Below are 23227 nucleotides of genomic sequence, written 5' to 3'. Positions count from 1 at the left end.
CTGAACCTATCACTTTACCTAAGAAGATGTTCCTTTTAATGTCTTTGCTGGCTTGGTAAATAGCAGTAGTTAGTTACCTTAATTGGAAACCTGACCGTTAGACTCTTTCATCTCCCTCGATACTACATCTAGTTGGTAACCAATACCTGTTGTGCCTTCCTCTCAGTTGTCCTTTTGGGAATCTCATAGCCATCTTCTCACTTCTGTTCAGGTGACCACAGCAGTCTCCTTACTGGTTAATTGGCATCTAGTATCCCTGTTCTCAGAGAGCCAGTCTGTCTGCCACAGTTGAGATAGGCTGGTGGTTCTCAACCAGAGATAATTTTGCTCCCCAGGGGATGTATGGCAATGTTTGGAGATGGTTTTGGTTATTACAAAATAACCACTGGGTTGGATACCACTGGCATCTAGTGTGTAGAAGCCAGAGATGTTGCTAAGCATCCTACAATGTACAGGCAGTCTCAAGTATCCAGCCCACAGTGTCAGTAGCACCAAGGTTGAGAAACCCTGAGCTAGGAAGAGCTTTTTATTTTATTATTTTTATTATTTTTTAATGTTTTACTTATTTTTGAGAAAGAGTGTGCATGTGAGGGAGCATGAGTGGGGGAAGGGCAGAGAGAAAGGGAGACATAGAATCTGAAGCAGGCTCCAGGCTCTGAGCTGTCAGCACAGAGCCAGACATGGGACTTGGACTCGTGAACTGTGAGATCATGACCTAAGCCAAAGTCAGACACTTAACCAACTGAGCCACCCAGGCGCCCCAGGAAGAGCTTTGAAAAATCTTTCAGTTCTCCTCCCAGTTTCTAGATAAAATACATAGCTTCTTTTAACCTATACATACCATTCTCTGCTGCCACTCTCACCTTTTTTTTAAGACTTGGCTCAGATGTCTTTAGTGACACCCTCCCCATTCCCAAACTCCCTACATCACCTCAGTCCGGGTTTAGGATGTCTTCTCTGGTTCTGATTTACTCTGTGTATGCTCTGTTATGGCATTTTCCACTGTATTTCAGTTACCTGTTACTGTAATTTCAGTCCCTTGGCCTCTCAGTCTCTCCAGGACCTACACCCCACTTTACAGCTTCGTTTGACTTGGGGCAGCCACTATGTCAGTTCCCATTTGAGTCACTGATTGCCTAAATTGACATCTTTAGCAAAATCATATGGGTAACTAAACCAGGGAATATAACTCAAGAAGCTGGTGTCTCAGGGTAGCCAAGCTGCTGGTAGGAATTATATCAGGGAAAATTGTGATGTAGATTGTTGTGTTGGGCTCTTTTACTCTCTTTGTTAGGTTATATTGTATGTAATGTGTATATGTAGTTGACCCTTGAACAACATGGATTTGAATTGTATAGGTCTACTTATACACAGGTTTGGTTTTTTTTTTTATAGAACTGTAAATCTATTTTCCTTATAATTGTCTTAACATTTTTTTTTTCTAGCTTAGTTTATTTAAGAACAAAGTATATAATACATATACAAAATAAGTGTTAATCGACTATTTATCAGTAAGGCTTCCAGTCAATAGTAGGTTATTAGTAGTTAAGTTTTGCGGGAGTCAAAAGTTACATGCAATTTTTTTTTTTTTAATATTTATTTATTTTTGGGAGAGTGCAAGCCACGGAGGGTTGGTGAGAAGGGGACAGAGGATCCTAAGTGGGTTCTTCACTGACAAGTTGACAGCAGCGAACCTCATATGGGGCTCAAACTCCCAAACCCATGAGATCATGACCTGCACCAAAGTCAGATGCTCAACCGACTGAGCCACCCAGGTGCCCCTTCATGCAGATTTTTTAACTGCAGAGGGGGTTAGTGCCCCTAAGCCCCATGTTGTTTGAAGGTCAACTGTAATTATATTGTATATGATGCATTACATTTTTTTCTAGGCTCTATTTGATTATAACACTGAGTTCTATACCTGGGTGCCTGGTGTTCACCTGACTTGATCCTATCTAATAACTTAAAACAGAGGCAGCACTGCTTTTAATTGAAATATTAAAACATAATTTATTGAAATATATCAGCATATTATTGTTGTTTTTGTTGTTTTTCTCTTTAACATGTCAAACTGACTTTGGGTGTATTTTTACCACTCACCACTGTTCAGGGATCATTTCCCTGCTCTAGTTTCTTCACTGGATTTTTTCCTAACATGCCCTGACTCACAAACAAGTATACCATGGCTGGCACACAGTAAGGAGCAGGAGATATCAAGAACCTTAATACAGTCTATTAATTTTTTCTGTTTGTGTTATATTAAATTGATGGGATGGTCACTGGTAACTATTAGATGAGTTTATGTCATTTTTAAAAGGAATATTGGAAAATGCAGATGAATATTTTAAGTGAAAATCTTACCTTTAGCCCTAAGTCCCTACATTTCATGTTTGCAGTTAAACATGGGCCTTTCTCTCATTTTCTTTCCAGCTTGTCTACATGTAGCCTGTGTTGTACAGCAGAAAGATGCCAGACAGTGGTTTGCTGAACTTTCTGTGGATATGGAGAAGGTAGTCTTTAAAATTCCCTTAATTGAATATAAGCTTGAACATTTTAAAGTTAATGTGATATTTACTTAACATGAGTCTAAAATCGTATGCTGTCCACCAGGCTAAGATGATCTTTGGTAAAAATATTAAGAAACATGTTTGGTGAGAATTGATATTGACTGTTTAGGTTATATTTGTCTTTTGGGTTTACACTTAAACAGAATGGTAAACTTTTGGTTTTCTTAGTTGCAAAGCTACCCCTCATTTCTAGGATTATTGTAAAAGCTACCTGGAGACCGCTAAATACCACTGTAAACTTTCGTAACACAGCCTGCCTGCTGACAAAGTGGGTTTTGCCCTTTTTTTCTACCTTTTCTGCTGCAATGTTGATAGCATTAGATCAATCCAAGTGAGGTCTACTCAGATGAGAAAGAAAGGGCTAATTGGGAAATTGGATACGATGGATTTTGTAGCTGCCAGTTTTTGAGCACCTTAACTCATATGTAATTAACGGAGAAACAAAACGACGACTTTGGTGCACCACCTCCCACCGAATTGTTTGAAACAATTGGTGTTACAGGAATGTACTCTGTAGTGGCATACTCTATCATGATTTAGACTTCTATTCCAGTTTCCTCACTGTTTTGTTTTGGTTTAAGATATTAGCAGATAGAAGGAAACCAACTGCAGAGATGGATAAGGATGGACAAGGTATGCATATTAAAAGATGAGAGAGTTGAAGGAGAAGCCTACAGAGCAGTGTGGTAAAAATACTGCTTTCACATTTATCAGGATTATCTAATCTAACCCGAATACTTAAGGACAGAGATTCTGTCTTCACTGTTTCCTCAGGATGTGTGTTCTTTACATAGTACATGTTGCTTGATACTGCTACTGAGAACTTTTCAATATTTCCTTCTAGATTTTGGAAATAATCAGGGTTATTTTGAAACTGTATGAGCAGTGGAAGAATTTTGATGAGAGAAAAGAGATGGCAACTATTCTTAGTAAGATGCCGAAACCAAAACCTCCTCCAAACAGGTACTTTGTAGACTTTAATCATGAATTTCATTTCATTATGTATTTCATACACATTTTCATATTTTTCCATAGATTATGTTGTATTGTTTTCATGAAATTTCTTCCAAAACTTCATGATACATATAACTTTTTTTCAATCTGACTTGATAGATTGACAGTATCTCATTTAAAAAAATACATTAATCTGATCCTCTGTTAACTTCCGAATGCAATGGCAGGTCTCTTACAGGTATCCCTCAACATATTGCTATATACTGCACATAAATTTAAACAGAACTAGTTCATCTGAAATTCAGGAATAAAGAATTCTGTAGTATCCCATGTCATTTCAACTCTGCCTTTCCCCCTCACCCTCCACTATTGGCTATTACCCTGTTTCATAAATTTCCATAGTGACCTGATATTGTAAAGATAAATAAAGAATTTTGGCTTTTGAGGGACTTGAAGAACTGGGGCACATAGTACCATAATTTTGCTAAATATGAATCACTTGTACTAAGGGTTTTTTGTTTTTTCTTTTTTTTTTGGTTGGTGTTTTTTATGGGATCTATTCATTTAATTCAGTGGTTCTCAGCTCTCACATCAGATCATTTAGAGTAGGAAAAAAGGTGAAGGGAAATAAAGCAATGCTACCCATCTTAATCATTTATCAAGAAAAATAAGTTATAGAATGTATCAAGATAGATTTGTAGATCTGATAAGTTAATGTTACCATTCGGAAAAAAATTAACTTACGCAAGGAGCTGTTTAAGGCATTCATTCAAACAGCTACCTTTGGATGCATTTTTTGCAGAAATTCCCTGAGTGATTCTCCACTAGTGGCAGGGCCTGAAGCTGCAAGATGATGATGGACAAGATAAGGCAATAATCCTATTGCCACAGTTACTGGTATTTTTCAGTTTTAGTTATTTTTAAGTATTCAGCATTTTCCAGGAAATTGCCATTTTTATTTTCTGACTCATAAATAAAAGTTTGCTGTATTTACATGTGATTTTATTACGCCTTTGGACAGTCATTTTTTCAGAAGAACACTTCTTGATTTTCATATTTGGTAGGAATAAGATTTTATATATAAGATTTAATTTTACAGGAAATTTGTTCAGAAAAAGCTCTAATCTCTATGTTGAGTGATACCTGTAATGACAGTGAAATCCCATACCCTTATTTAAATGTTTTGAATGTATGTGGACGCTAACTTCCAGAATACTTGTAATGTGTGAGGGCACCAAGTTATGGAAGAATAAAAACATAAAACCAGATGTTAGTCTTCTGTATTTTAATTTTGCAATCTGTGTCAGACAATCAGGAGTGTCTTTGTTTTGTAGAGTTTTACCATAGAGTAACTAACTTTAAAAATTAGTTGGCTTATCAGGGTGTTGAAAATGAGTCTTTTAATTGGTATAAAATCTCTTTCTTCCCCACTTGAACAGTGAAGGAGAGCAGGGTCCAAATGGAAGTCAGAACTCTAGCTACAGCCAATCTTAAAACATTCCGAAGAATTCCATAGTGGACCAGTTGGAAATAAACCATTGGACAGATTTCAGTTATGTCTTCAATGGAACACAAATGAAAATGAATAGCTTGTTTCTGTCAAGCATATTGGGAAGTGATTTTATTTTTGCAAAATAAGTTTTACCTTACCTGATTTGATTCTAGTACATAATTGATTGAAATCTCTTGATTATAAAAGTTTGGAAAGGTTCTAAGGGGACCTACAGACAGACATACATAGACATTTCAAAATTAATAACTTTCGATTAGTATAATTTTTCTTAATTTGGATAATAGAAATTATAGCTTTTTATTAAGCCAGGAAACATGAAGCATAATTTGTCTAAAATTCTCTTTGGTCATTGAAGGACCAAAAAAAAGACATAAAAAGTCAAATATATGAGGGTTTTTTTCCCTCCTTAAGTTAAACTTTAAAACTGTATTTAAGGAATCAAATCTTACAAAATCCTGGAAGATTTTGGTAACGATATTGATAATTTCAGGGAAATTAATCAAGTACCTATTGATTTAAAAGTGTATTTTATTCGTAGTTTTAGTATCTTGCCATGGAAGATACTAGCCCAGCCTAGCAGAAAAGTGCAATATGTATAGCATACTTTGACATTTTAAAAGTTATATTAATTCCATAACCATTTTGAAATGCTGGGCAAACTTAAAAAAAAAAAAATCCTACATGACCTTATTTGCATTTGATTCACAGTTAATCAGGCATTTTGAAAGTTAATTGGATAAAACACCGTGATATGGTTGAAATTTGGCAACATTTTAATGTTAATTTTTACTCTACTGTGAAAAGTTTTTATATGACATACACTCCCTAGTTTATTTTTGTGTCTTAGTGTGGATTTACAAATTTACTACAGGTATCCTGAGCCAGGAACACAATCAGGTTTCAGGCCAGTTTGATATTGGCCATTCTTAATTCTCATGAGTGTAGGACTTGGACAAATTGTTATGTCAGTGGGACTGTGCTGTCTGTGGAACTTAATCATTTTCTTCAGATTTGAAGGAGAGTGATGAAATTTGAAGTCATAGGATATTGATGTACAATTTAAGGATTAAGTTTTTTTATAAATCAATTGTGAACAATGGATTATTAAATTAAGTGTTGACTTCCTAGTATGAAACTTCAAGAATAAAAGTAATGTTCTCCAGTTATATGACTAATGTCTTGAATTTACATTTTGAATCTGCCTATGTTTTCCGAGTGTCCTTCTTCCTTTAGACAAGTTTTAAAGTCTTCTGTAGTTTGTCAAGTGGGTAATTCAAATGGCTCTTAGACTGTAGAGTTTTGCTTCCTTGTGGAGAGGATCAGATAAGTTGGGGTAAAGTGGTAAAGTGGTACTGTAAAGTCAGTACCAATGATAAATGTAGGTCTTACGGGCTTACGGGCAGAATAAGAAATAAGGAAAAATGCTCTCCTCAGGTCTGAAGGAATTAAGGTTGGGTTTGAGTTGGAAGAGCGTAGTGATTATATATCACAACCACTGACTTAACCTTAATTTTTTTTTAAGCCTACCTATATTCTTTTAAAATTTTTATTTTGAAAGTTAGTACATATGACTTGTTTTGTTTTCACCCTCTTATTATAGAAAATTTAAAGCAACATATACAAGAGTAAATAAAATTCTGTAATGAACCTCCATGTATTTATTACCCAGTTTCAATAATGACCAGTTCATGGCCAATTTCGTTTCACCTAAATTTGCGTCAACTTCCCACAACATGCATATTATTTTGAAGCAAATGCAAGATACCATATTTCCTCTATAATTATTTCAATGTGTATTCCTAAAGATAATGGCTCTTAGAAAAAAATTTTATACCTAGAGAATTAGTTAAAATAATATTGTACTACCAAATAGTCATTGTTCATATTTTCAGTTATAAATACCATGAAAAATAAATAATTCTGGTCAGGATCAGCACCAGACATTGCAACTGATTGATAAATCCTTTAAGTCTTTTAAAATTCATGGATTCCTCTTGTCTTATTTTTTAAATTCTCCTTTTTGGTTTGGTTATCTACTGAGAGTTTCCCACCATATGGATCTTACTAAATGTATCTTTGAAGTGCCATTTAACATGCTCCTTTTTCTGTATTTTCTATAAATTGGTAGTTGAATGTAAAGGCTTGATCAAGTTCAAAAAAATTTTTTTTTCGAGAGGGTAGACTACTGTTAAAGGTGTCTTCCACAGAGAGCATATCATGGCTGGTTGTTGCTTTCTGTGACTTATCACCTACTGATGATAAGTTGTTAAAAAAAGAGCTGTAGGCTGCACTGTCCAGTGTGACAGCCACTAGCTACATGTGGCTGTTGAACACTGAATATGTGGCTAGTCAGAACTGAGATGTGCTGTAAATGTAAAAATACATGTTAGATTCAATACATAATACAAAGGAATGTAAAATATCTAACATTTTAAATGACAGGACCAAATAAAACACGATTAAAATTAAATTCACCTCTTTTTAAAATATAAGACAATTCAAAATCACATAATGGCTTTAATTCTGTTGGACTGTGCACTGTAAGACAAGGGAAATGTTAGACTCCTGACCCACTCTCCCTACTGCTTGAGCATTCCTGCCCCCCAGAGCAACTTTTGGTTATTTCCTTGCTGTTGTGTTAACTTCCACATTTACAAGTAACAAGCTTATAGCTTTTATTGAGCACTTAGGTGACAAGAATGTTCTTGGGTTTCTACATGATGAAGTCATTTAATTCTCAGAACAATTATTGTAGAGATGAGAAATGTCACAGGTCAAGAGTGACAAGAGCTTGAATTAGGTTCTAATTATTTTATTTTTAATTTTAAGAATGTTTATTTATTTTGAGAGAGAGAGAGAGAGAGAGAGAGAGAGAGAATCCCAAGTAGCCCCCACACTGTTAGTGCAGAGCCTGATGCAGGGCTCAAATTCACGAGCTGAAAGCAAGAGTTGGATGCTTAACCAACTGAGCTACCCAAGCACCCCAGATTAGGTTCTCTCTCTCTCTCTCTTTTTTTTTTTTTTTTTTAGAGAGAGAGAGAGCATACACAATTGGAGAAGGGGCAGAGGGGTGGGGGGCAGAGGATCCAAAGTGGGCTCTGTGCTGACAGCAGAGAGCCCAATGTGGGGCTCGAACCTGTGAACCATGAGATCATGACTTAAGCCAAAGTCTGGTGCTTAACCTATTGAGCCACCCAGGTGCCCCAGGTTCTAATTCTTAAAACCTGGGTAGCTGCCCGACGCCCCCCGCCCCCCCATGGTCTTAATTACCTTACTGCTTCCTATGTTTACCCTCCAGCTTTTTATTTTGATTTTTTTCCCAATAGTAAAATCATCTATTAACTTCCTAACTTTCCTATGGAAAATGAAGATTTCACTTTCTCACACACCTCCCTCTATTCTCTTGCTACCTCTTCCCCACCAACCTGGTTCTACATTAAGACTTCTACTCCCATTGTCTTCCCAATTTAATTGTGTAATTTTTGTTAAATTCATACTCAGTGTATATCAAGTATATATGTATAATGTGTTCTGTAGTGTACTATGGTTACATTTCTTTTAGAATATTTTTGGCTTTCTGAAAGGTTAGTAATGCCTTCGTTGTAATTTGCTCAGTTTACTTTGTACATTTTATTAATTTGTCACCAGAATCATTTATAATTCATGTGCTCCCTAAGTCACTCATAGGGAGACATTCTTCCCTGAGTCCTTTATCTTTGTTTAGGTATCCAAGATATGAGGAATACACTTCTTTTTCTTTGCCTTTGTTTTAATGTTTTTTTTTTCATTTTTATTAATCCTCATCAGCTGTGTCTAATCTGTTAAGCCCATCTACTGGGTTTTTAATTTCAGTTATTCTTAAATTCTAGAATTTCTATTTGATACTTTTTTGTAGTTTCCACTACTTATTACTTCCATTAATAATTTTTGTCATCTAAGTTATTGAAAATACAAAGCATAGGTATTTTAAAGTCTGGGGGCAGGGGGTGCCCAGGTGGCTCAGTTGGTTAAGCATCTGACTTCAGCTCAGGTCATGATTTCACAGTTCATGGGTTCAAGCCCCACATGGGGCCCTGGGCTGACAGCTCAGAGCCTGGAGTCTACTTCAGATTCTGTGTCTGCCTCTCCTCTGCTCTCGCTCTCTCTCTCTCTCTCTCAAAAATAACATTGAAAACAATTTAAAGTCTGTCTGAAAATGCCAACATGTCAATTATATGTAGATTTTTTAGTTTTTTTTTTCTTATTTTTCAATTGTGAGGTCCTATTTACTGCCATTTCTAATAAATGTTATAGAATTCCGAACATTGAATATAAAGAAATGTAGAGAATATTTATGGCTCTGGCTCAGGGGTCTATAAACTATGTTTCATGGGCCAAATCTCACCTGCCGTCTAGTTTTGTCTGGCCGTTGAGCTAAGAATGTTTGCCATATTTTTAAATGGTTGAAAATAATGAAAAGAAGAATATTTGGCAACACGTGAAATAGAAAATTCGAACCTAAGTGGCCATAGTTTTGTTAGGATACAGCCACACTCATTCCTTTATGTGTTGTCTGTGGTTGCTTTGTGCTACAGTAGCAGAGTTGAATAGTTGCAACAAAGACCTTATGGCCCACAAACCTAAAAAATTCATTGCTGCCAACCCTTTGCTCTAGCTAGCTAATGATATCTTTCTCTAAGAGGGGATTTACTTCTGGTAGGCTCCTAAGATCACCTTAATTCATTCAGTGATTTAGTGGATTTGAAGCTGGTCTTACATTTTTATGAGGGTTGGACAATTTCTGGTTCACCTTTACTCCTAAGGTATAGTTTCCCAGGGGTTCCAACTAAACATCTGGTGTATTTACCCAGGGTCTTTACCCAGGTTCTTATTCCTGGGTGGGCCCAGTACTTCAACCACAGTTTCCCTTCTCTCCGAGAGATTCTCTCTCTCTTCAAATCTTCCCACCTTCATATGTTTGTCCTAGTAATATTTGTTTATATAGATCAATAAATAAGATTTATTTAAAGGGATGAAGGAATTACTGAAGCAGTGAGGCTTTGAAGAGCTATACTCCAGGGAAAAGGAAAGCTATAGAGGATGAACCAATATTGGAACGTGCCTGTGTGTGTGTTTATTTTCCACCTCTTCTAGTTCCTGCTAGAAACTAGACTGACATTATGAGAAATAGAAGTTCGAGGTGGTCACATCATTCCTACCCCAGATTTTCCAATGGCTTAATAATATCACTGAGGACAAACCAAGTCCTTATAGTTGCTTCCTAGGCCTTACATGACCTCAATGACTACATAAATGAGACTGAACATATTTGGGTCTGAAGAGGCACAGATGGAAGAAAGCACAAAATTGTTTTACCACTAGTGCACTAACAAACATAGGACTTGACATTCCAAAGGCATATATTCATTCTAGTGACAGTTATTTACATTTAATTTTTTTCATATTTTCATTATTTTTAATTGAGATATAATTACAGAAAATGTATGTTTTCAAGTGTTCAGTGAGTTTTGATAAATGTATTACTCTATGTACCAACACTTTAATCAAGATACAAATCATTTCCATCACCCTAGAAATTTCCCTCCTTGCTTTTTCCAGTTAATCTTCCCTCTACAGAAGCAGTCGCTATGATTTCTATTTTTATAGGTCATATTAATTAATTTAAGTTGCAAGTTATATTGCTACCATACTGGTTACAACATTGCCGTAAGTCTTTGGGGGGTGTTGATGTATTTTCATTATTCATATTTCACCTACTTTTCTAGAGCTCAGATTCTTGGTGTTTTAAGACAAAGTCTGCTTTTTTGTTTGTTTGTTTGTTTTTACTTTTATAGACCTCTGCTAGAAATCAAACATCTTCAGAGAAGAATCGCATCTGTTTTATTATCTTTTTAGCATTTGGAATATTTAGCATAGGATCTCAACCAAGAAAAGGTGTTCAAGAAATGCTTACTAGCTGCTTTATATTATTCAATATTCAGTAACTATTCATCATGAGTGAAAGGTTTATCTATCAGAAATTTTGTATATCATATTAAGACAATTTTATGAATTTTCTAAAATGGGAAAATTTACAAACTAAAATATGTTATAATCATAAAAAAAAAAAAAAAACTTGTCTAGCTCATAGACTCTTTAATGAATAGAAGCCATGCTAACACAAATGGTCCTACATTATGATTAGGTACTACAAGTAACTTGGGCTTTGAGAGTACTATTGTACTATACTAAACTAAACTAGTTCACTAAACTATTTACAAATTAATTTCTAGGATACCAGGGGCGCCTGGGTGGCTCAGTTAAGTGTCTGACTTCAGCTCAGGTCATGATCTCACAGCTTGTGGGTTTGAGCCCCACGTCAGGCTCTGTGCTGACAGCTCAGAGCCTGGAGCCTGCTTCAGATTCTGTGTCTCCCTCTCTCTCTCTCTGCAACCCCACCCCCTGCTCATGCTCTGTCTCTCTCCCTCTCTCATAAATAAACATTAATTTTATTTTTATTTTTTTTTTAGAATCCAACCCTTATATTTCTATGGCAAGTTACATACATTATTTCAATCCTCAAGGAAATAGGCAAGGCATTCTCAATTTACAGTTTACAGTTAAGAAAAAGATTCAACACAGAATTGACTTACACAAAATCCCCTTCCCATTAACCAGTGATGCCAGGACTAGATTATTATTTTGTTCATTCTACTATCCTGTGCTGCATGTACAAAAGGAAAGAGCCAGCTTGTATTCCAGAATTCAATTTCCTTTTTTCTTTTCTGAAAATTCATAAGTCGCCCATTCCTTCCATCCTCCAGCATAATGTTGAACACTGAAAACACATAGCAAAGTTAATGCTGTAAACATTTTCTCCTGCTTTATAAACACAAAGTCGATAGGAACTTTAGAGATTTAGAGATACAAGGACTACTCTAGACTTTAAAACTATTTAAAAGACTTCTGAGTAGGATGAAAATACAGAGGCTCTTAGTCACTATCCTGCTACTACTAACACAGTGATTATAAAAATTTTTTCAGTAGACCAGTAAAAACGTCATACATATGAAACATCGCAATACACATTCTTGAATACATTTTTATACTCCATCTATGTACCTGTTAAAGCCCAGAGATACTGCTGTGTCCATAGCCTTCTTGCTTCTCACTCCGGCTAAACAAGAAAACACTAGGCTGTCAGATTTGGATGGTTTTACTTCATTGTACTTCTCTTTGAAGTCTTTTGGGTTCATCTGTAGAGCTTCACCTACCTCATCCACTGGAAGAAAATGGTAAGAATTTCAGTTAAATTTTAGATACAGTAAATTACTGAATCTATATATACTTTTGTAATGAATCAATTTAAGACACAGGTCACTTACATGGTATATTGACAGACCTGGGAATTTTCCCATACTCAACAATTTCCCATCTCTCTCTAACATCAATTAACGTAATTTGTCTGGAATTCAAGAGACTTTTAAGTTCCTTGTAAGTGACATCTTTGAAAACAGCAGTACAAAAATTGTGGCAGCTTCCTTTTATTGACTTCAAACCTGGAAAGAATAAAATAATTTAGGCACCTTCAAAGTAACATTGCTATTAATAACCTGGAAAGCAGTTCAAAGGAAATTTTCCCCCTGGTTCCAGTCAGCTAACGATGGTTGATGTTTCTCCTTCGCTGAATTTTGCATTCAGTGTATTTTGCACACAGCCTGATGGAGCCACAGCATGTAGCCATACCCTCTTGCCCTCCATGCTTAACGGCTGGCCTTGTGCCAGCTCCATATTCTACTCTCTCCAAGCCCTTAATTAGGTAGAGCTTGTAAATACACATTCAGCATTTGGTAACAGAATTGTGCAAATAGTTTGTAAGTCAACCATAATCCAAAAATACAATGTGAAGAAAAATTTAATTTCCCCTTACAAGTGAAAATAACAAGCCATATGTTAGATGTGGGGACGTTACATTTGAAATTACGCTTGTAAGTACTTAAAGGCACTGTTTCTGTTAAATAATTGATAGGGTGTCTGGCTGGCTCAGAAAAGCACGTGACTCTTGTTCAAGCTCCATGTTGGGTGTAAAGATTACTTAAATAAAAACAAAAAATAATTGGTAACATAATATGGTACTGAGTAATAACTCATAAAATAAATCTATGGGTCCATAGTGATATAAGTATATAATTGAATAAATAATTGGGGAGAAGGGATTATGTCAATTGATAAATGTAGAATGAATGACAGAGAAAGTCACCATTAGGTTAACACCCCAGTAATTATTTCAGCAAGAGCCATTGATAGATGCTAGAGTTAGGGGGTGAAAGTATGAGAAACAGGATAGTATCTCCTCCAGGAGATACTAATTACAAAAGGAGACACCTGAAAGATGCCACTTTAACCAATTATTCAAAGATCATTAGTGATAAATATCGACAGCATGCAGTCTCTAAGGTTGCTCGAAGAAGAGCACAACATTACTTCCTTAGTATTTTTGCCAAAAAATGCACACCCTGAATCAAATCAGAAGACCATCTCAGACAAATCCAATCTACAAAGTAACTAGTACTCTTAAAAAGTATCAAAGTTATGAAAACAAAGAGTGGGGGAACTGTCAGCCAACTGAAGCCAACTAAGGAGTCATGACAATGTAATACAATATAGAATCCTGGATTGGATCTGGACTATAAAAGGCATCAGTGGGGAAACTGGTGAAATTTAAAGTTTATTTATTTTGAGAGAGTGAGAGAGAACGTGAGTTGAGAGGGGCAGAGGGAGAGCGAGAGGGAGAATCCAAGTAGGCTCTGCACTATCAGCATGGAGCCCAATGTGGGGCTCAAACCCACAAACTGTTAGTTTTTTACCTGAGCCAAAATCAAGAGTTGGCCTGGGCCATCCAGGTGCCCCAAAACTGGTGAAATAAGGTCTGTGGATTAGTTAATAGTATTATGTCATATTCCTTTCCTGATTTCAATAATCGTATCATGTAAGATGCTTACATTAGGGGAAGTTGAAGAAGAATGAAGGGAACTCCGTTTTACTTTTGCAACTTTTCTATAGTTCCAAACTGTTTTTTTTAAAAAACATGAAAGAAAACCCAAAAGATTTTTTCAATAAATAAAAACAAAATTTTAATAATCATTTTACACAACAAAATGACCACTTATAAGAAAGGTAAATAATAATGCTTCAAATGTTGTTTTAAACATTGAATATATTATAAAGTGAAACTGGTTTAAATATATCTATACTATATATAAATTACATATTTTATTATTTATTTTTGAGAGAGAGAATGATTGTGAGCAGGGGAGGGGCAGAGAGAGAAGGAGAAACAAAATTCAAAGCAGGCTCCAGGCTCTTCTGTCAGCACAGAGCCCAACGAACCGTGAGATCATGACCTGAGCCGAAGTCAGATGCTTAACCGACTGAGCTACCCAGGTGCCCCAAAATTGGTTTAAATAGTATAAACTGGCATAGGAAAAGGTTTAAAGGTCTAAGTCTTGAAGCAGACATACAGTATACCATCTGTAAGAATTCAGTATTTGGTAACAGTGATATTTCAGATTAATGGGGAAATTTTATTCAATAAATACGTACAGCAACTAGTTAGACATCAGGAAGAAATTTTAAGCAGGCTATTCCCTTATTTCTTATATGTAAATTTAAATTTCAACCTAAAAAGTAGTATCTTAGAAGTACTAATAGAAACACATTATATACATATGATTTACACTATAGTTTGATATATGATATACAAAAACACAATGAATAGAAAACCTGAACATCCTTCCAGAGAAGGCATACAGATGGCCAAAAGACACATGAAAAGATGCTCAACATCAGTAATCATCAGGGAAATGCAAATTGAAACCATAATGAGATATCACCTCACTCCTGTTAGAATGGCTATTATCAAAAAGACAAGAAATAAGTGTTGGAGAGGATGTGGAGAAAAGGGAACCCTTGTGCACTGTTGGTGGGAATGTCAAATGGAAAAGAGTATGGACTTTCCTGAGAAAAATAAAAAATAGAGCTACTATATGATCCAGCAATTCCACTTCGGGGTATTTATCTGAAGAAAATGAAGATGCTACCTTGTAAAGATATCTGCACCCCATGTTCACTACAGCGTTATTTCCAACAGCCAAACTATAGAAACAACCTAAGTGTCCACTGATGGATAAATGAATAAAGAAACTGTGGCGCGCGCGCGCACACACACACACACACACACACACACACACACACACACACACAGGAATGTTATTCAGCCATAAAAAAGAATGAACTCTTGCCATTTGAGACAACATGGATGGACCTTGAGGATACACACTAAGTCAGACAGTGAAAGATAAACAAATACCATGTGATCTCATACGTGGAAACAAAAAACCCTCAAAACCCAAGCTCATAGATACAGAGAACAGATTGGTGGTCGCCTGAGGCAGGGAATGGTGAGGGGGGGGGCCGGTGGAGAGAGAAATGGGTGCAGGTAAAAAAGGTAAACATTTAAAAAATTATTTTTTAAATTAAAAAACAAGAATTCTCATCTTAATAGGGAAAAGGGAGAGGGAATGTAGGCCTCTTAGGGGGAAGTAAATGATTTTTAGGGAAGATGAATGGACCCTTAGAAGAACAGATTGGAGGTAAGACAGTTTGTGATAATGCTTGTCTGGGTGTGCTGTTGAGTTCTAGTCTCCTTTCCTGTGATGAGTCATCATGGTTGATGAAACTCCTGGGGAGAGGACTTATGACAATTGAGTTCCTTTTGAAGGATCTGTCTAAAGACAGGTAAGGGGAGTTCAGAGAAAGCCTCTCTCTGCATCTGCTGTTTTTCAAATGCTTACAGCTCAAAAAAAAAAAAAAAAAAAAAAACAACCTGCCAACCCAAATTTCAGTTTGAAATACGATGCCCTAAAAATATTTAAAATCACATATTACACTATACCAATTGAGGATCTAGTAAAATTCAGAATGATCTAATTCATACTGTATACATGTTTAGAAGTTAGTTTTTCTAATACAATTGTCAGGTCTTTTTAGTAAGGAGAAACCTATAGGAATGAGCTTTTTTTTTTTTTTTTTCAAATAAAAAGTTAAGAAATTTAGTTATTTCTTTACATCTCTAAATTCTAGAATTATTCATTAAATTATTTAATTTCAATTAGCTTAATGTGATTTAATTATATGGCTAAAGAAATTATATATAGGAGTGCCTGGGTGGCTCAACTGGTTAAGTGTCCGACTTCGGCTCAGGTCATGATCTCTCAGTTTGCGAGTTTGAGCCCCATGTTGGGCTGTCTGCTCTGACAGCTCAGAGCCTGGAGCCTGCTTCAGATTCTGTGTCTCCCTCTCTCTCTGCCTCTCTCCCACTCACACTCTGTCTGTCTCTCAAAAATAAACATTAAAAAAAATTTTTTTAATAAAATAAAGAAATTATATATAGAAAAAATATACATAGGGGCATCTGGGTGGCTCATTCGGTTAAGCGGTCAGCTCAGGTCATGGTCTCACAGTTTCGTGAGTTCAGCCCCGCATCGGGCTCTGCACTAACAGAGTGGAGCCCGCTTGGGGACTCTCTCTTCTCTCTCTCTTTCTCTGCCCACCCCCCTGCTCTCTGTCTCTCTCAAAATAAATAAACTTTAATAAATAAATAAATAAACATTTAAAAAAGAAATCATATCCATGATTTGGGTTCTAAATTTATAAATTCATAATTTTTTTCATAAATCTACCTTCTTTTCTATGTTATAGTGTAGCATGGTTTTGTACTATATGTTATACTTTAAAATAATAAATTTCACTTAGAAAGAGTCTACCACTGGGGCACCTAGGTGGCTCTGTTGGTTAAGTATCTGACTTTGGCTCAGATCGTGATCTTTCAGTATGTGGGTTTGAGCCCTGCATCGGGCTCTGTGCTGACAGCTCAGAGCCTGGAGTCTGCTTTGGATTCTGTGTCTCCCTCTCTCTCTCTCTGCCTGTTCCCTGCTTGTGCTCTGTCTCTCTCTTCAAACTAAACAAACATTTAAAAAAACAAAAACAAAGAAAGAAAAGAAACAGTCTACCACTGGGGTGCCTGGCTGCTTAGTCAGTTAAGTGTCTGGCTCTTCATTTCAGCTCAGGTCATGATCTCATAGTTTGTGGGATTGAGCCCTAAATCAGGCTCTGTGTGGACAGTACTTGGGATTCTCTCCCTACTTCTCTCTCTCTCTCTCTCTCTCTGTATCCCCCACCCCTGCCAAAAAAGAAAAAAAAAAAAAAGTCTACGATTACCCCTTACTTTCTAATTAAGTTTGGCAGTCTTTTTATAATTCCAAATAAAGTTTTGATGTGAAAAATATAACTATTTGAAACATAAAAGGGGAACCTAGGTGGCTCAGTTGGTTAAGCATCTGACTCAATCTTGGCTCAGGCCATGATCTCCCGTCATGGTTCATGGGTTCAAGCAAAGAGCCTGCTTGGGACTCTGTCTCTCCCTCTCTCTGCCCCTCCCCCATTTGTTCTCTCTAATAAATAAATAAACTTTAAAAAAAGAAGGAAACATAAGAGCTTTTGCTTAGTAATGATAACAATCATAATAATAGCAATTCATTCTTGCCACAGCCATAAAATAAATTCCCTAGTTCACCTATACTCTTCTGGATCTTGACACCTTAGAAAACCAATGTCAATATCTGTTGAATATTGACAATTTTTTCTAGGGACTGTGCAATGGACAATACAGACAACATGCAACCAAGAAAGAAACGATGATTGTTACTTTAGAGAGAAAACATTAGGAAGAACATCTGGTGTGCTTCCTTTCCAAATGGGTATTTGGATTTAGTGTGAACATTTTATAACTTCTAATGTAATCACTTTAATAAATATTTTCAGTTTTTTGAACCACTCACAGCAAAATGCTGAAAGTGAACAACCATCCTAGTGAGTAAAATGGTACAATGGAAATTTCTGGTAAGGCAATGCATTTTATTTCATGAAGTGATTTTAACAGGAAAGGGGAACACCCTATGTACTGACTTTCAGCTTCTTTTTTTTTTTTTAATTTTTATTTATTTTTTTAATATATGAAATTTATTGTCAAATTGGTTTCCATACAACACCCAGTGCTCATCCCAAAAGGTGCCCTCCTCAATACCCATCACCCACCCTCCCCTCCCTCCCACCCCCCATCAACCCTCAGTTTGTCAGCTTCTTAAAGTTACTTGTCTTTTCAACCTTTTACTCCTCTATCATAGTACTTCCCCCTTAAATAGGCCAGCGAGCCAAGTCCTCTCAGCTGTCACCTTCCTCAAACTCCGTCCTTATTTAAGACACCTGCTGCTGGCAGCTGATTCGTATTAACTAGGGCACCTCCGTGTTTTCTGTTGTTCTTTGTAGCCCAAGGACTAGGATACCAAGTAAAGGCGTTTATGCAACCTGGCTATTACCAGGAAAGCTGCTTAGAATCTTCCAGAGGTCAGCACCCTGGAAATAGATAGGGCAAGACTGCGTAGGTGAAAGTTCACTCACTTTGTGCCACCACAAAGGTGTGTTAGCACAGTACTCAGTGGCAGTACACATGACTTAGTAGGTCCCATTTGGGATCCTGCTTCAAACCTGAGTCTAAACAGAAGCAAAAAGGAAGAACAATAAAACTAGCAGAATAATACTGGAGGGGATGGCTTCAGAGAATAAAGGTAGCCAGCAAGTTTTTGATCTCATGGAAACGTAGGAGACAAAAGTCATTTTCAGTGTAATGGGGGTCACTGATTAAGTGACAAGCACTCATATTAGCAGCCTCAAATCATTAAGAAGACAAGGATTGACAGCATTCTCTTGGGAAAGTTTTGGTTGAAAGATTAGAAACACGGGACACCTGGGTGGCTCAGTTGGTTAAGCATCCCACTTTTGATTTTGGCTCAGGTCATGATCTCAGAATTCGTGGGACAGAGCCCCGTCAGCGCAGAGCCTCTCTCTTCCTCTCTCTCAAAATAAATAAACATTTGGGGCGCCTGGGTGGCTCAGTCGGTTAAGCGTCCGACTTCAGCTCAGGTAACGATCTCGCCGTTAGTGAGTTCGAGCCCCGCGTCAGGCTCTGGGCTGATGGCTCGGAGCCTGGAGCCTGTTTCCGATTCTGTGTCTCCCTCTCTCTCTGCCCCTCCCCCGTTCATGCTCTGTCTCTCTCTGTCCCAAAAATAAATAAAAAAACGTTGAAAAAAAAAATTTTAAAACAAAGTAAATAAACATTTAAAAAAAAAAAAAAAAGGAAGGAAGATTAGAAACATCCTGAAATCGGAAGAAACCTAAATGTTCATTCAGGAAATGGTTAAATTATGAAGCCTATCATGCAGCACTTACAAGGAAACAGTGACTTAGATGTCCATACTGTTAAATGAAAAAGCTTCCCCCTTTGACATCTGTATACATATAACATACTTGTGTTTTATAAATGTCCAGAAAAGCATCTGGAAGAAAACACTAAATTATTCCTGGGGAGTGAGAATGCAGAAAGAGGAGTTCTGGGACATAAATTAAAAAACAGCAACACCTGCGTATTACAAATGTAGTATTTTTAGGTGTACATTTATGTAGGCTTACAGGAAAGTGTTTAGAAGGATGTGTACCAAGCCTCACTTGCAGAGGAGAATGGAATATGGGAGGGCGTACAAAGAAGAACTTACATGGTGCTGTGTCTGTTTGAAAATAATGAGAATATAATTATGTATTACTAGAATTTTACACGAAAAGGCACCTTTTCTGTAACACCTTCTCCAACTCAGGTAGAATCATTGCTTTTGCCGTTGCAGTCTCACCGGGTTGTATATGGTGTTTACTTGTGTCTGTCTCTCCACAAAATGAAGTGAACTGAAGAGGCGATATCCCCCGCAGGAGGCCTGCCTTAGTAGGTGCTCAATAAATAAAACATTTGCATAGAAAAGCACATTTTAAGCTACCGAGGACATACCAACAGTTAAAGTGGAATAACTGGGAGGGAGAATTGGGGACACAGGGTTATGCCACAGTCTCTGTAGCTGTGTCCACAAATAAAAGTTTGTGCTAAAGGACAGGAAGTCGGCTTTGAGGAATACACCCAACACCTCCATAACCACTTTCGTTTCTCCGGCTCGTTCTGTCCTGGTGGTACCTTAATGGCTCTAACGCGTTCTAATTCAAGCAATGGGCGCGGCTTCTAGTGGGTAACAAGTGCAACTCGCAAAGCTGGGCTCGTGGTTAGTTTGTCTGGGGCAGAAGCGGGCCTCGCTCGCTCCTCTGAGCCGCGCACTGACCTTCATTGCTCAAACGCCAGTATCTTCCAAAATGCCTCCCCACGCAAGCTTCCTGGAGTAACGCTGACCTCCTTCCCTGCGTCCCCCGAGAGCGGCCCCAGACCCAAGTAGCCCGGAATCTGAAGGAACGGGAACTATCAGGAGGTGCTTCCTTCAAGAAGCGAGCACCCCCACCAATGCCATTCCTCCCCCGGGGCCCGAGGTTAGGCGCTGTCCCTTTCCCCATGGACCACAGAGCTCACCCCAGAGCACAGACTGCGCCGACCCGAGGATCGCACGGCGTGCACTCCCGAGCAGCGGCCCCGGCAGCACCATCTCCCGCTCGCGCCCACCGGGCTCCGGACCACTTCCTCCTCCGGCTTCACCACCGGTCCTCCCGGCGACCTCCGGGCTCTTGAGCGCCCCCCTCCGCCAGGCGCTGGCCGAGCCGAGGAGAGCCACGGGAAGTGATCGCTGAAGGAACCGGGCCCTAACTCAAGAAACTGAGAGCTGGGCTTTTTTTTTTTTTTTTTTTTTGGTTTTGATGATTACTTTTTACTTTTTTATTCTTTAAACCTTTTTAAAATATTTATTTATTTTTGAGAGAGAGAGAGCAACTGTGAGCAGGGGAGGGGCAGAGAGAGAGAGAGGGAGACACAGAATCCCAAGCAGGTTCCAGGCTCTGAGCTGTCAGCACAGAGCTCACCCAAGCCGTGAGATCATGACCTGAGCCCAAGTCGGAGGTTTAACCGACTGAGCCACCCAGGCGTCCCTTGATTATTATTTTTTTAAAGGAGAGACAACGTTTAAAAGTGGAAAATAGAAAATACACCAAAGATAAAATTTAAAGATTTAAAGTAAAAATTTCCAACTTACTTTATATCCGGATTCTTGCAGATTAATTTAAAGTAAACTACATGGATGCTTTCCTGGGAATTGCTCTTAAATCCAATAGCCGGTTCAACTGATGTCAATATTTAGATAATCGCATGCTGTCATCTTTCCTCTACAACTTTGATATTTGACTGTATTTGACGATAGCTTTGCCAGAGGTAGGTCCAACTAATTTGTAATATGTGTTAGTTTTCAATTGCCACTGTAACGAATTACCACAAATTTACTGGCTTCAAACAATATAAATTTGTGTACAGTTCTGTATGTCAGTACTCATACTTGGCTAAAACTGAGGTGTTCACAAACCTGTGTTGCTTCCAAAGGCTCTTGGGGAGAATTTCTTTTCTTGCCTTTTTCATCCACTAGAAGCTGCATGCATTCCTTGGCTAGTGGTCCCCTTCCCCATCTTCAAAGCCAGCCCTGGTTAGTATCTTCAAATCTCTAACTCTGACTCTGCTTGTGTTGTCACATCCACTACTCTTCTTCTGACCCTTTTTTAAAAGACCTTTGTGATAATTTTGGGGCTACTCAGATGATCCAGGATAATTTCCTTATCTCAAGATCCTCAATTTAATCACATTTGCAAAGTCCTCTTGCCTTGTGAGGTAACATGATCACAGGTTCTAGGAACTAGAACACCTTTGGGGGCAGAGGGTGTTATGCATCTTCCCACATAGAATTTATCATCACTGTGTTTAAAAAAATTTTTTTAACATTTATTCATTTTTGAGAGAGAGAGGGTGAGCAGGGGAGGGGCAGAGAGAGAGGGAGACATAGAATCTGAAGCAGGTTCCAGGCTCCAAGCTGTCAGCACAGAGCTGGATGTGGGGCTCAAACTCACGAACTGTGAGATGATGGCTGGAGCCAAAGTCAGAGGCTTAACCTACTGAGCCACCCAGGGGCCCCTATTATGACCGTGTTTTTAAATTTATTGTCAACTTGGTTCATTACCTCATTTTTAATTTATTCTCAATTTGGTTCCCAAACATAATGAAAGCTATACTTAACTGCAAATTAATTTACAATGGAAAATTAAAAAATTAATTTCTAAATAGTATTACTAAAGTATCTAAGAATAATTTCATTAAGCACTTTAAAATTATTCAGTTTCAATAATTTAATAATTAATAAAAGCACTTCAAATTTCGACACCGGTGCCATCACGTACAATTATGTTTTTCCAAATCATTTGGAGTTTAGACATAGTTTCTATATAATCTATATTGTGGATTAACTTTGAACTAACATGTCATTATATATCATAGATTCACCCACTCCCCATGACATTCCTAAGCTGTCCTGAATACTTCATAAACCAAAGGTAGTGTGAACACAGGTATGGAAACAATGAAACAATGTACTTGGTTTCAATAAATCACATCCAATTTGATTTATGCTTTTGCAAGAGCACATATTACTAAACAATTCTTTTTCCAATGTTTATGACTAATTATTTGAGAAATATTTTTCTGCAGGATTGTTTTTTCTGAAAAGATGAATAGCTCCTCCAATACCAGCACAGTGCCAAATTTAGTTTATTTAAGAGTTCTTATAGCAAAAAGTCTTGTCAAAAGAGTCTTGATCATTATTCCTGGACAAGTGTCCAAGCTCTTCTTTCAGAGTTAGGAAAGCTTAAAGTGGGATGAAAGGGAGAAAAATAGTTGGTCCTGCTGAGTTGATATGAATCATTAATTCTCAACTCATTTTATTTCTTGGCATAATGCAAGTGAAAGGCAATTGGAAAGGAGGGGATTTCCCCCATTTCTTTCTAAGTCCACATCAAGCCTCCACATATTTGACAAATCAAATGAAGAATTAGGAAATGTATTGTTTTTCATGCAACTTTTTTTTGAAAGAGTTTTTATCAAAACTTAAAATGAGTACTGTTGACTCAGCATTTCCACTGCTAACAGTTTACTGAAGATATTTGCACAAGTAGGCAAAGATAAAGGTACATTAACAGGAATCTGGGGATAAAATGACACATCCATTCACGGGAGTTGTTAGCAAGTAGTCAAAAGAATGAGGCTAATGTGGGGTTATGTCCAAGACATACTGTCAAGTGA

At 37.4% G+C, this 23227-nt stretch overlaps 1 protein-coding gene across 2 annotated transcripts in view; it reads left to right on the top strand.

The window, feature by feature from the left end:
* CCNC (cyclin C) overlaps window positions 1–6202 on the top strand; it is a 29251-nt gene extending 23049 nt beyond the window's left edge. The window contains exons 10-12 of one of the 2 annotated variants that reach the window (XM_060616253.3): window positions 2431–2510; window positions 3412–3530; window positions 4961–6202. In XM_060616253.3, coding sequence (XP_060472236.1) covers window positions 2431–2510; window positions 3412–3530; window positions 4961–5015 — 254 coding nt within the window. In that variant the 3' untranslated portion in view covers window positions 5016–6202. The other variant, XM_060616254.2, reaches the window with a different exon arrangement.
* Window positions 6203–23227: the final 17025 nt, after the last annotated feature.

This window comes from Panthera onca, chromosome B2, assembly GCF_046562875.1.
Source record: "Panthera onca isolate mPanOnc1 chromosome B2, mPanOnc1 haplotype 2, whole genome shotgun sequence".
Classification (NCBI taxonomy): Eukaryota; Metazoa; Chordata; class Mammalia; order Carnivora; family Felidae; genus Panthera; species Panthera onca.
Note: the sequence above shows the minus strand (reverse complement) of the source record. Positions and strands in the feature narration are given on the sequence as shown.